Source organism: Equus przewalskii, chromosome 2, assembly GCF_037783145.1.
Source record: "Equus przewalskii isolate Varuska chromosome 2, EquPr2, whole genome shotgun sequence".
NCBI lineage: Eukaryota > Metazoa > Chordata > Mammalia > Perissodactyla > Equidae > Equus > Equus przewalskii.
The window spans coordinates 57,333,626-57,348,809 of NC_091832.1; the positions used below are offsets into that span (position 1 = coordinate 57,333,626).

General features: G+C 37.1%; 1 protein-coding gene across 5 annotated transcripts in view; it reads right to left on the minus strand.

Annotated features, from left to right (window-relative positions):
* FBXO16 (F-box protein 16) overlaps nucleotides 1–15,184 on the minus strand; it is a 67,336-nt gene that overhangs the window by 11,564 nt on the left and 40,588 nt on the right. For all 5 annotated transcript variants that reach the window (XR_011537699.1, XM_070611367.1, XM_070611368.1 and 2 more), the window contains 3 exons: nucleotides 13,930–14,094; nucleotides 8,717–8,949; nucleotides 1,909–2,011 (listed from right to left, as the gene is read on the minus strand). Coding sequence is in view for 4 of the 5 variants with exons in the window: in XM_070611367.1 (XP_070467468.1) it covers nucleotides 1,909–2,011; nucleotides 8,717–8,949; nucleotides 13,930–14,094 (501 nt within the window). In the remaining variant the exon portion in view is untranslated. The remainder of the gene's footprint in view (nucleotides 1–1,908; nucleotides 2,012–8,716; nucleotides 8,950–13,929; nucleotides 14,095–15,184) is intronic.

Consider the following 15,184-nt stretch of genomic DNA (forward strand, 5'->3'; position numbering starts at 1 on the left):
TTAACCACTCGGCCACAGAGCTGGCCTCCGCTAGGGACTTTCTACCAAATGAATACACGATTTTCTCCATCGCAATTGCACCTGGGCTCTCTCCCACACTCTCTCTACAGCTGCAGTTGTCAGTTTTACTCCTGACTCTCCTTACACCCCTTAACTAAATTTCCTCAATACCCACTTCCTCTTCTCTCAGCCCCCATCCAGCATTTCTTCATTTTCACAATCATCTTGCCTCACCTAAGAGGTTGCTTTCTTCCCCTGAGGGACGTGGCCGACAGTGAGCACAAACTGCCACCGTGTGGAGAGGGGGCCTCGGCCACGCGTAGCCCTGGGGCCCAAACAGCCAGGCTCATCACAGGCATCGCTCTGGAGTCAAGGGTCACAGCTTACTTGTGGAGGGTTTAATTATGCCTTATGTTCCTTATCAAAACTACCAAGCATAAATAGTGATTATAATTGGTATGTTTACATAAACAACACAAGTAGATCGATACAATCACTTACATCATTTATTAATAGCTTAATTGTTCTCTCTGACTGTTTACTTTGCCCTGGTTTCCCTTTCAGCTTTAATTAGCACAACTTTTTAAGATTTTAATTTATAACGAATACATTAACTTAAGCAAACCCTGCCAGTGTGTAGCAGATGGTAAATGTCAAAAGCCCATGGGGAAGGTTTCTGTTTAGCTTTTGATTTTTTTGTCTTGTTTTGTTTTGTTTTTTAAGCCGGAGAAATGTTTAACTGTGCTGATAACTTGTAAGCAGATATCACCATCAATGTTTATCGTCCTTCAAATTCCCTGTTCTCCCCCGGATTTCTCTTCTACTTCTGGCCTAGGAGGGGCCAGGAAACCAGGCAGAAGCTTGCTTGAATGGCCTGTGTGATAAGCCTCATAAAGCTATATTTCTCAATTAATAGTTTCCACTGACAATTTTACTGCTCTGCTTTAAGCTTCCCCATTCCCTTGGGCATCTGTACATATGTCTGTGATCAGCCTCATCCAGTCCGTCCAACAAAATTGGCCCTCAGAATACAGACTGCCCTATTTTAAAAAGCTCATCTCTCTCTCTTTTTTTTGGGAACATAACACTTGAAAATACATTTAAACAGAAAGTAATAGGGCCTTAAAGCAGAGCTATGAAAGTGATTTATTCATGAATACATACTTATTCCTCTCCCAATTGACATCCATTTTATATTAATTTTCCTTGAGTGTTATCCTCAGCTTTTTTCTAAATCTTTACTCCTAATATAAACTTTTTATTTCACCTTTATTCCCTTCTGCTTGGCACCAAACACTCTCATATGTGCTGAAAGGGATCTACTGGGGTTACAGAACCACAATTTGGGAAACTCTGCTATGAAATGATAATGCTCCCTAGTCACAATTACTGACTTTACTAGGTAGTCAATTAGCTATTTTTTAATTAGGGAAAGAAAAGTTCTTAATTCTTTTTTCTTAAGTTACTTAAAATGTACTTTTACAATCATGCTTCACTGGTAGCAGGAAAGCATACCTTTTTCTTGGGTCTAAAGAACCATTATTCTTTAGACAAGTGATTCTGTAGAGAAACTTCTATAGCCCCTCTCCCCCGACCCAGAGCACTCACAGCGGAAGAAGGAAACAAAGATAATAATGTTCCCTTCATATTGTACAGTTTTCAAAGCAGGTTCATATACATCAGTTCATCCAGTCTTTTTGTTTTTAAACAGATGAGAAAACAGAGGATCAGAGAGATTAAATAAAGGTCATGCTCAAGGTCACACAGCTTATCAGTCAGTGTCAGAGACCAGGATTTCAACCAACACTTGATGATTTTCATTTAAAAAAATCAATTTCACAAATAGGATTAAGATCCAGCAATTTTCATGAACGTTATGGTGGGGAATCTTTTGTAAGCAATACTTACCAGGGACTGTGCTTTTCTGAGCTTAGATCTGTCCTGCAATTTATTTTTCTTATCATGTGACTGTCGGCTGAAATCTGGGGTCATTTCATGTTTTTTCCTTCTTCTGTAAATTGGAAAGCAATGGAAAAATTACAAACGATCAGTTTAAAACTTTGGCAGTTTGCATAGCTATTTGCCTGTTTGATTTTGTTGTTCCTGTGATTTAAAAAATTGTCTTAATTCAACTGGAAATGAGCCAAATGTCTATCAATAGTGAACTGGTTGAGTAAATTCTGGCACATCCACACAATGGAGCACTATGAGCTGTAAAAAGGAAGGCAGAGTATTTCTGTACCCAGCTATGGCGTGACCTCCAGGATATACTGTAAGTGAAAAAAGAAAGGTGGATAAAGCAGTAAGTATTGGGCGCTACCATTTATTTCAGAAAGGGGTGTGTGTGTATATTTGCTTATATTTTTTCAATGGAAGGATTTTACCTATAACATTTTGAAAAATGGTTACCTGTAAGTAGGATTCCCATGTGATCCAATTAGGAAGAAGTAACAGTATGGAGGGATAGGAACACAAGCTAGACTTCTCCAAATATACCTTGTTTTGTATGTTTGACTTTGCAACCATCTCAATTTTTCTCAAAGTTATAAAATAAAATGAAGGAAGAATATCCCTAAAATCTAAAAACAAAATGAAACAAATTATCTTGTCTATTGAGTTGGTGGCATTACCATACACAGGGGAATTACTGCAGGAGATTTTAACAGTAATTCGTCTGAATATTCTTAGTAGAATATACCCTAAGGACAAAAACACAGGCAAAGAAATCTTAAACTGTTTTCAGTAACCCTATTGTTTGTATTAATATTTGTTTTCTAAAACTATCATATACGTTAGGATAAAGTAGGGATCAGCAAACTACAGCCCAGAGGCCAGCTCTGGCCCCTGCCTATTCTTTCTTGGTTTTTTTTTGAGGAATATTAGCCCTGAGCTAACTTCTGTCACCAATCCTCCTCTTTTTGCTGAGGAAGACTGGCCCTGAGCTAACATCGGTGCATATCTTCCTCTACTTTATATGTAGGACGCCTACCACAGCATGGCTTGCCAAGCAGTGCCATGTCTGCACCCAGGATCTGAGCCAGTGAACCCCAGGTGACTGAAGTGGAACGTGCGAATTTAACTGCTGTGCCACCAGGCTGGCCCCCCTGCCTGTTCTTCTAAATAAAAATTTTATTTGAACACGGTCATGTGTATTTTTTGCATATTGTCCATGGCTATTTTCAGGCTTCAATGGCAGAGTTGACAGTTGTGACAGAGATACGTCCTGCACAGCCTAATGTATTTGCTGTCTGGCCCTTTCCAGAAAAAGTTTGCCTAAAATAATAGATCCAGACAATGATCATCAGTGGCCACTAATATCACAAAAAGAGAGACAACCAGAAATTAGGTGCCTCGTGAAAGAAGGACATGATCATGACATCTCTAGATCGACCACCAGGAGGGCCGAGTGCAGGAGACAGAGGAACACGGTGAGCTGCATGTTGGAAGTATAATCACCAAAACCCAGAATGTGAGAAGCTCTACAGGATAAACGAGCTGATTTCTATAACAACCAAATTGCAAGGCGGAAAAAAAGGCCAGAGGGGAAACCTATGGATCAAAACAAAGACTTAAGTGACACATGGACCAAATACAATATGTAGACCTTATTTGGTACCTGATTAAACAAAATAACTGTTTAAAAATATCGAACACTTAGGAGATAGTCAAGGAAACCTGAAAACTGACTTGCTATTTGATTGATTGTATTAAGGTATCATTCATTGATTTAGATGTGATATGGTATCGTGTCATAATTTTCAGAAAGAGTTTATCTTTTAAGGATAGGCATTGAAATATGTATGAATCAGATAATATGACATTTGGATTTGGATTTGTCTCCAACATAGCCGGGGGAAAGGGCAGAATGGGTGAAGAATAAATTAAACCGGACTGGTCACGAGCACTGTTAATGCTAGATGATGGCTACGAGGAGTTCTATTCTCTCTGCTTTTATATATATTTGGATTCCCATTATAAAAAGTTTTATTTAAAAAAAATTAACTTGCCCAAATATTTCTTGCTGTTTAATTTTCAAAATTTCTCCAACTTTTAGTTAAGAAATTTCAAACATACGGAATAGTTGAAATAGTACGGTGATTACCCATATACTCTCCAACTACATTCAACAATTAATAACATTTTGCTATTTTTGCTTTATCTCTCTATATGCACAGATACATATACATACATACACACACCATATATATATGTGCATATATGTATGTATTTTTGCTATGCTGTAAGAAAGTAAATTGCAGACACTTCACCCCTAAATACTTCAACACTCATCTCCTAAAATAAAGATAGTTACCTACCTAACCACATCAGTATCATCATACCCTAGAAAATGAACAGTAATTCTTTAATATCACTTAATATCCAGTCCATATTCAAATTTCTACAATTGTCCAAAGAATGCTTTTTATCGTCTTTCTTTTTTGAACCAAAATCACATCTAGATTCCAATTGTATTTGATTGTTATGTCTCTTATGTCTAGAACATTTTCCCCATCTTTTTTTCCCCTCATGACACTAACTCTTTGAGGATTCCAGGCATCTGGTCTATTTTGGTGGAGGTAGCACATGCACTTGAAAAAAATGTAGTTGTGGAATCGTCTCTCTCTTTAAAACTGTCAACTTTTGCTTTACATACTTTGAGGCTTTGTAATAATGTACATACGCATGGGTAACAGTTATGTCTTTCTCTTTAGTTGATCCCTGCATGATTATGAAATGCCTCTCTTTATCTTTGGTAACATTCTTTGTCTTGATGTCTATTTTATTTCATATTAATGGTCGTTTTTACCTTCTTATGCTTACTCTTTGCATGGTACATCTTTTTCCATCACTTTATTTTTAAACCTATCTGTGTCTTTATATTTAAAAGATGTGTCTCCTGTAAAAAGCATAGAGTTGGTTCTCATCTTTTCATCCATTCTGATAGTCTGCCTTTTAATTGGGGTGTTCAGTACATTAATGTTTAATGTAAATATTGTCTTTCACAAATAGTATTTGAGTCTCACAGAAAACTCAGGAGGCTATCAGTTTATCTCATGTTCATGTACCATTCATATGCCTGGGTATCTACGTTTGCCTCTCATTTACCACCGTGGTCCAGGCTAAGAGCCACAGACAAACTCTTAAATACTATCTCTAGGGGTACAGTGATCAACACATAGTCAAAACATTCGCAATGGTTCAAAATTCAAGGGTTCAAAAGGATATACAGTGAAAACTTTCCTATCCATCCTTATCTCCAACTTACAATTCTCTTTCTTGAAGACAAATGATAGTATCAGTTTCTTGGGTATATTCCAGAGAGATATATTATATATATACAAATATGTATGTTTCTTTCTCCTCCACCTATCTTAATATAAATGGTAGTATTTCTTTTAAACTCTGTTTTGTACCTTGTTTTTTTCCCTCAGTACTTTCTAAATTATCAGTGGAACTAATTGGACTTTTTCTGACACAACTAGAGGAATTTAAAGTTCACGAATCAAAAAGCTACACTTCTTTCAAAATCAAACATGTAACAAGTATTGTAATGCTAGTCAGTGGTGATATAAGGATGAGTAATGCATGGTCTGTGCCCTCAAACAGCTCAATTCTTGCTTAATTAGGGATACCACTCTCATCTCATCTCACCTCCAAAGGGACCCCAATAGTCCTGAAAATACACAGGTGATCTGAATGGCCCAGTCATCAAGCCTTATGGGATTACCTTTTTCTTTATTAGCCAAATAATATAATTTTAGAAACTATCCTACAAAGGAAGTGCTTACTTACTATGTGTCAGGTGCTATTGTAAGCCTGTCACATATATTAATCCTCCCAGTGACCTTATGACTTAAGTATTACTATTATTGCCATTTTACAGACGTGGAACGTGAGGCACAGAGAGGGTAAGCCTGCACACTTGAACCCAGGCAGATTGGCCCCAGAGCCTGCACACTGTCACTACCCTATGCTGCCTTGATACTAATCTGTTGAAATATATTCTAAAAACATGGCAGAGGTATTAAAACATTCTTAAATATTTAAAAATTTGTTTCCTTAATTTCTTTTTTGTCTTGTGTGTGTGCTAACAAGTTACATATGTATATACAGATACAGATGTATATTTTCTTGCTCTCTCTTCTTTCTATACTATGGTGGCACACTATAGATACTCTTTTGCAATTTGCTTTTCTCACTTAACAATGTACCCTGGAAATCACTCCTTATCAGTTCATAGAGATCTTCCTCATTCATTTTTACAGTTGCCTAGTACTCCATTGTGTGAATGGACCATACCTAGTTCACTCAACAGACATTCTCCTATGTACGAGAATTTATTTCCAATATTTTAAAATCATAAACAATGCTGCAATAAATATCCCTGTGCAGATGTAATTGTGATATTTTCAAGGTTGATTCCTAGAAGTGGAATCGCTGGGTCAAAATATAAATACATGACAAAGGAGCTGAGGGCCTACAATGGAGAAAAGAAAGTCTCTTTAACAAACGGTGCTGGGAAAACTGAACAGCCACATGTAAAAGAATGAAAATTGACCATTCTTTTTCACCATTCACAAAAATAAACTCAAAATGGATCAAAAACCTAAAGATTAGGCCTGAAACAATAAGTCTTCTAGAAGAGAATATGGGCAGTACACTCTTTGACATCAGTTTCAAAAGAATCTTTTCGGACACCATAACTTCTCAGATGAGGGAAACAATAGAAAGAATAAACAAATGGGACTTCATCAGACTAAAGAGCTTCTTCAAGGCAAGGGAAAACGGGATTGAAACAAAAAAACAGCCCACTAATTGGGAAAAAATATTTGCAAGTTACTTATCCGACAAAGGGTTAACCTCCATAATATATAAAGAACTCACACAGCTCAACAACAAAAAATCAAACAACCCGATCAAAAAATGGGCAGGGGACATGAACAGACATTTCTCCAAAGAAGATATAAGGATGGCCAATAGACACATGAAAAGATGCTCATCATCACTAATCATCAGGGAAATGCAAATCAAAACTACCCTAAGATATCACCTTACACCCGTTAGATTGGCAAAAATATCCCAAACCAAGAGTGACAAATGTTGGAGAGGTTGTGGAGAAAAAGGAACCCTCATACACTGTTGGTGGGAATGCAAACTGGTGCAGCCACTATGGAAAACAGTATGGAGATTTCTCAAAAAGTTAAAAATAGAAATACCTTATGACCCAGCCATCCCACTACTGGGCATCTATCCTAAGAACCTGAAATCAGCAATTCCAAGAGTCCCATGCACCCCTATGTTCATCGCAGCATTATTTACAATAGCCAAGACGTGGAACCAACCTAAGTGCCTAGCAACTGACGATTGGATAAAGAAGATATGGTATATATACACAATGGAATACTACTCAGCCATAAAAAAGGACAAAATTGTCCCATTCACAACAACATGGGTGGACCTTGAGGGTATTATGTTAAGAGAAATAAGCCAGACAGAGAAAGACGAACTCTGTATGACTCCACTCATAAGTGGAAGTTAACATATAGACAAGGAGAACTGATCGGTAGTTACCAGGGGAAAGGGGGGTGTGGGGGGAGGGCACTAAGGGTGAAGTGGTGTACCCACAACATGACTAACAATAATGAACAACTGAAATTTCACAAGGTTGTAAACTACCATAATCTTAATAAAAAAAATAGAATTATGAGAAGAAAAATATAAATTCATATATATTTTTGCTAGGCATCATCAAATGTCCCTCCATAGGGTTTGTGCCAATTTATACGCCCACCAGCAATGTATGAGGATGCCTGTTTGCCCACAGCCTCACCAACAGAATATGTTATCAAACTTTAAAGTTTTTGCCAATCATATAGTCGAAAAAATGGTATCTCTTGTAACTCTGTGCAAAAAGCAACCCTGGAAGGATAAACCAGAAACTAATTAGATTTGTTATGGGGAATGGGGTAGAAAAGATGACAGAATCTTTCAGAATCTGTAAGTACGTACGTACTCTGTGTGTGTGTGTATACACATACCATATATAATATATATACATATATAATATATAATATAACTTTTTTTCCCCTCAGGAAGATTTGCCCTGAGGTAACATTTGTTGTCAATCTTCCTCTTTTTGTACGTGCACCTCTGCCACAGCATCGGACAAGTGGTGTTGATTTGGGCTGGGGAACTGAACCCAAGTCACTGAAGCAGAGCACGCTGAACTTAATCACTAGGCCACCGGGGCTGGCCCTATAATACAATTTTTGTACAAAACATTACATGCACATATAGTATATAATCAAAATACACATATATATGTATATATCATATATATGATATATACTCTACATACGTTATACAGTAAATAAATATGAGAGTCAGGTTTCTCTCTGTCAGAGAAGGGAGGTGCAAATATGGAAAAGGAAAAGACTAGAATGAACCCTATGGTGCTGGACTGGAATTTGAGGTACTAAAATACTAAAAGAAGCTGTAATGTTAAATCATTACAGCTACAAAATGCAAACAAACCCTAACGAACAGAGCTCATTTCCCAATAACGGTTCTTGTAATTTCTCAATTACTTTTTGCTTCTATGTATTGAAGAGCATTTGTATTTCACAGTAAGTTCTATTTTCATCTTTTCATATATTGAAGCGCCAGTAAGTTGTTTCTAAAAGCAAAGAATGGAGAAGGGCAGAGAGCCTCTCACCCCTGCCAGAGCTGCTCCATGGGAACACAGTTGTCCAGGTAATTGAAGCGAATGATGTCAGTCGGATGCTTGTCGGAGGACCGCCAGGGTGGGAGTTCTTTCTCCCCCAGGTGATGCTTTTTTCTTAAAGAGGAAGACGACCGGAAAGCTGATGAAGGAGATGGCTTTTCCTCTGGAGAACTGCTTGTAATTGGTTGAACATCAGCAATCACAAATCCGTCTTTTGGAGGTGTCTAGGAGAAGAAAATTAATTATTTCTGTTCTTAAAACACTGCAACAATAATGACAATAAAATAAAGAATATCGTCATCATTACCATTATCATCATGATGGCAGTGATAATGGTGACAAGGATTACAGCAGCCACCAACCCAGGAGTACTTGCTATGTGCCAGGCACTGTCTCAGGAAGTTTTCATGCGTTATTTTATTCAACCTTCGCAATAACTCTAAAAGGTAATTGTTTTTTTTTTATTTTTTTTATTTTTTCCTTTTTTCTCTCCAAAGCCCTCCGGTACATAGTTGTGTATTCTTCGTTGTGGGTCCTTCCAGTTGTGGCATGTGGGACGCTGCCTCAGCGTGGTTTGATGAGCAGTGCCATGTCCGCGCCCAGGATTCGAACCAACGAAACACTGGGCCGCCTGCAGCGGAGCGCGCGAACTTAACCACTCGGCCACGGGGCCAGCCCCTAAAAGGTAATTGTTACTACTCCCATTTTACAGAAAGAGAAACTGAAGCTAGGATAAACCAATTAATTCGCATGCATAGTTGAGACACAGTGTCAGCATTTGAATCCAGGACTGTTCTGCTTCCAGTCCCACACTGAACCTCTCTGTCCTGTTCGGCCATGCCTTCTACCTCATCATTGTGTAGTTTTCCCACAAGTGCAGTTAATTTGTTCATAAAAATGTACACATTCCTCCCCAAAACAGTACTCCAGCCCTTATTACCTATAACACAAAGAGACAATTTCCAGTTATGTAAGGGTAGACTATAGATTTCATCAATTATCTAAACCTCAGCCGTTTCCAAAGAATACTCTCGCTTTAATTTCCCAAACTGAAAGTCTATTTTTTGTGCGTGAAATTCATAAGGTTTTTATGCGGTTGTAGCCTCAGGGAAGTGGTATTGGTATGTTGAGAAGCCATTAAAGACTTAATTTTTGTTCTTTAAGAGATTAGGGAAGCTTTGCTTGGTAAATGGGTTTGCTTGAATTGCTTGTGAAAATTAAGAAATTCCCCAGTCCCTCCAAGCAGAATCAGTTAGTTTCTTATCCTTGCTCCAACTGCTCGTTGTATATATTTCCATTATAGGCTGGCACTCGGTACTCAGTGTTGTATTATTTACTTGTCTGCGTCCTGGGCCGCTAGACCAGCCTCCCGGAGAGCAGGGATAGGATCATCGTACTCTTAGCATGTAGCACACCACAGTATTTAATAAATATTTACTCATTTAATGAATGACTGTAGTCTAGTAGATTAAGAAGACATTTTATACTTATATAATCAATAGCGCATGATTGGTTTCGTGTTTAATACTTTGTGCAGGTCTCATTTAGAATGGACATTCACTTCATTTCTCTGAGCTTATATTGAATGAAATCTGTTTTTCTGGAGCAGGTCTAGTTGAAAACTACTGGGAATAAATAATACATGATAAAAACAATTTCAGGGGGAAAAATTCAGGCATAAATGCTTGCAATTATATATAAATAAACATCATTAATTCTGAAAAGTACAAAATGCTTGATACTTTAACAAAATAGATAATAACGAAAACTGTGATGACCTGTCTGTATTAAGAAAACAAAATTTTTCTTCATTTCACCTAAAGTCTTTTTAGAGAATTTTTAAAATCAGGAAGGGATGTTGAATTTTTTGTTAAATGCTTTTGTTTGCATATACCAAAATGACCACACATCTTCTCTTTTTTATTCTGTAAATTACATCAGTTGATTTTTGAATGTTATGTCAACCTTACCGTCCTTGGATACATCCTACGCAGTCATCATGTAGTCTCCTTTTTTTACATATTACTAGATTTAATTTGCTAATATTTTTAAAGGATTTTTATGTCTGTGTTCATGAGAGATATTGGTCTGTGGTTTTGTTTTTTCTTATAAATTCTTTATCTGGTTTTGGTATAAAGGTAATGAGTTGGGAAGCATTCCCTTTTCCTCTATTTTCTGAAAGAATTTATGTAGAATTGGTATTTCTTCTTAAATGTGTGACAGAACTCACCGGTAAAGCTATCTGGGTCTGGAGTTTCGTGGAAAGTTTTAAAATTATAAATTCAATTTTTAAATTGATAAAGAATTATTCATATTTTCTATTCCTTATTGAGACTGTTTTGGTAACTTGTGTTTTTCAAGGATTGTGCATTTCATCTAGGTTGTCGAACTTAGCGACATGGGGTGTTCTCTAATTCCCTCATTATCCTAATATTCTCTCATTATCCTTCTAATGTCTACAGGATCTGTAGTGATGCCCCCTCCTTCATTCCTGTTACTAGCAATTTATGTTTTCTCTATTTCATTTCCTTGATCAGTCTAGCTAGAAACTTATCAATTTTATTTATGTTTTCAAAGCAGCAGTTTTGGTTTTATGGGTTTTCTCTATTGTTTCTCTGTTTTCAATTTCATTGATTTCAGCTCTTTGTTATTTCTCCCTACTATCTATTTTGGGTTTAACTTACTCTTCTTTTATTAGATGAAGTCTTTTTGAAATTACGTTTTTTGGAGTAGATAATTTAGCCTTACAGACAGTTACAAAGCTCATTCTAGTCCAGTCCTCTCATTTTAAGGTTGAGGAAACTAGTATTAACCACTACCATCTGTTCATAAAATGATTTCTAAAGCTCTGCTGGAGCACATGCCACGTACAAGGGTATTGAGGGGAAGGGAGATGGTGTGGTTGCTTGAGGAGAGCTAAATTATGCTCTACTCTAGTGGCTGTCTGTGTTCACCATCGTTGGAGCCACCACACAGGGAATTATACAAATTATTCTAGTATGTATAGTGCTGACAGTTGACTTGATTAACCTTAGTAGATGACTTTATTAACCTTAGTCAACAGGCTTTATTAACCTTAGTCTTTCTGACTTAGATCTATTTCTTTAACCAATAAATTTATTAGTTGATTTTATTAACCTTTGTCTTTCTGATTTAGGTCTATTTGTTTAACAGAAAAACTAAAGTTTAATATAAAAAGTACTCCAGAAATTTAATGCTGAGCAAAGAGGTGGCAATTTTCTTGCATCAGAACTACTCATTATTATTTTTTTTTTTTTTAAGATTTTTTTTATTTTTTCCTTTTTCTCCCCAAAGCCCCCTGGTACATAGTTGTGTATTCTTCGTTGTGGGTTCCTCCAGCTGTGGCATGTGGGACGCTGCCTCAGCGTGGTCTGATGAGCAGCGCCATGTCCGCGCCCAGGATTCGAACTAACGAAACACCGGGCCGCCTGCAGCGGACCGCGCAAACTTAACCACTCAGCCATGGGGCCAGCCCCAGAACTACTCATTATTTTTATATATAGTTATGCATAAATACTGTGTGGAAAAGAGATATTGCTGAAGACAAAGCATTATAGTCAGTTTTTTCTTTAAAGATTGACACCTGAGCTAACATCTGTTGCTAATCTTCTTCTTGCTCTTCTTTTTTTTTTTTCCTTCTTCTTCTCCCCAAAGCTCCTCAAGTATGTAGTTGTATATTCTAGTTGTAGGTCCTTCTGGTTGTGCTAAAGTCAATTTTATATACAATATTCAAAACCTCTTTTCATTCTACAAGTTGGCTCATCACTTTTCTCTCCTCTGCCCCAGAAAGGCCCAAGCTTTAGTTATTAAATGCCATTCTATGCCCCCAACTGCCAATGAGAGAGACGAGAACCCTTGTGTGAAAAGGAGTCACAGCTATTGTAATTTTTAAAATAACTTTTTCCATGACTGCAGTTTAAATTTTTTTTTAAAAAGAAATCCTTATGTAGCACACCAATTACTGAAATGAGGAAAACTAGTTTTATCACTGCAATTGTAACAATATTAATTATGCATAGTTTATTATTATATTAAATATAGATGGATTCTACTTTGAGAAAACACAATAAAACTAAACCTAAACGAGCAAGTTAGGAGTTGAGTATTCATATTTCAAAAGGGTTCTTCAATTTTAAAAGGATTCACTGCAGCTTTTTCATGGAATATGATACTCCCGTGGTTTTAAAAATCGTTAAAAAATTTAATTTACATGTAATTTTCAGGGACTCATCTATTGTATGAAATGATGTACAACTCTGCGTGTGTATAGATCACACCATGAAGAAAAGGCTCATAAAAATCTCCCACAAGTTATCTAATTAACTGTGACTACAAGAATGAACATAAACATTGGTTATAATGCATAGAAAACCACCAGAAAAAAACTATTCTTGCATATTTACTTTTTATGATTATATGTAAATGCTTTACATTACCGGTTTCTAGCTTAAAAAGAACTTTAATATGCCCATTATGCCTCTGTCTAATTACTGATTTATTGGAAAACTTTCCTTAATTAATGAAACAAAAATAAACTTCAGCTCACCTGGTAGAATCGTAGCAAATTTGAATTAGTGAGCAAAATTTGATGAGCCGTAGATAACAAACGCTGTATGTTACCCACCGAGTCCCAGTGTCAGAACTGTCTGGGCTCTGAGTCAGAGATACAGAAATCCTGGCCCTGGACACAGTGGGGAGCTCCACAGCCCCAACCTTCTGGGTGGAACTGTGGTTTGGGAGTGTCAGATGAGGGCTCTCAACTGACATGCACATCTCGAAAAGGACTGTCAAATTCTCCAAAAAGGAGAATTTTTTTTTGAAGAAGAGTAGCTCTGAGCTAACATCTGCCTCCAATCCTCCTCTTTTTGCTGAGGAAGACTGGCCCTGAGCTCACATCCGTGCCCATCTTCCTCTACTTTATATGTGGGACGCCTGCCACAGCATGGCTTGACAAGCGGTGCCATGTCCGCACCCAGGATCCAAACCAGCGAACCTGGGGCCACCGAAGCGAACGTGCGCACTTAATCGCTGCGCCACCAGGCAGCCCCAAAAAGGAGAATTTTGAAGTCATGGTATATTTCATTTGAACGACCTCCCTTCCCCCACTTTGATCATTCAGTCTTAGCTCTAGAATTCCTAAATAGCTGATGTTTGTAAGTTTGTTGTTTTTGCCCCCAATTTACCTTAGGCTTGGTAACATGAAGTTCTTTCACCATTTGAATATAGTGCTTCTTCCATACACCCTGCTCAAAGGGAGTTGGAGAGAAATTGATGTACCAGTTAAACCGCAAACATTTGAGCATCCAGAGCTGATCCAGCTCAGTTAAGTTCTTCCAATGCCAGCTCACCTGGGAAAACAAGGACAGCTGAAAAACACCTGCTCAGTTTACATGCCCACTTTCTCTAGGTTTTGAGCTGTCACCCTGCACCTGAGATAACTTTTTTGTCCTTTTCTTCCAAATCACAGCTTAAACAGTTACCTTTTACCTGAAGTGCTTCCTATCCAGGCAGAAGGATTTTCTCTAAGTGTTAATTCAAACTTAGAATCAGAGCCAACTAATATTTATTGAGCATCCACTAACCATCCTCATAGCAACCTAAGGAGGTAAGTATAATTATTAGTCTCATGTTGCAAATAAGGAAACTGAGGCTTAGATAGGTTTGGAACTTTCTAAAGGTTCCTGAAGGTCATATGAGAGTTACCTGAAGATTATAGAAAATCAGGTCTGTATGTTGTTTATTCTTTTCATTAGTATGCTTCCATTTTCCCTGCATTATGATTTAACTAAATATAAATTTTACAAAGGGAACACAATTACTGATACTATATGGTGTGTCCAATATATCCTTTAAGATTCCATAGAGCACAAAGTATTTGTTCTATACATTCCATTTCCACAAAATTATGGTCGGTGCCACACATCTAGCAAACGGTGGAGGTTACCCTACTACGTGTAGCAGTATTTACAATAATTTACTCCAGATTTTGAATAAGACTTGATGGAAACTAGGATCATGTTCATAAATAAAGTTGAGACTTGTCATTTTGTCTGTTATCCATAAGAGTTGCAAAGGTGACATGTAACTTTCAAACTCAAATTTCATCCTTGGAAAACTGGCATCTTTTTCAAGATTAATTAATAACTATAACTAATAAGTTACTAATAAGTAACTATAAGTAACTAATAACTTATAGTTATAAGTTATAACTAGTAACTAAGTTAAACTAACTATAACTAACAAGTTAAAAAAATAACTAGTAATTTTTTGAGTTCCAAAAAATAAGTACAATGCTCTATAATGGGCCTTGTTATTCACACATCCATTTTTCTATCCCTCTTTTCTCCCTCCTTCCACCATCATGTATTGAGTTCCTACTAGGTTTAGCAGGGTTTTATGTGCTGAGGAGGAGACATGCAGGAGAGAAGAGGAGACAAT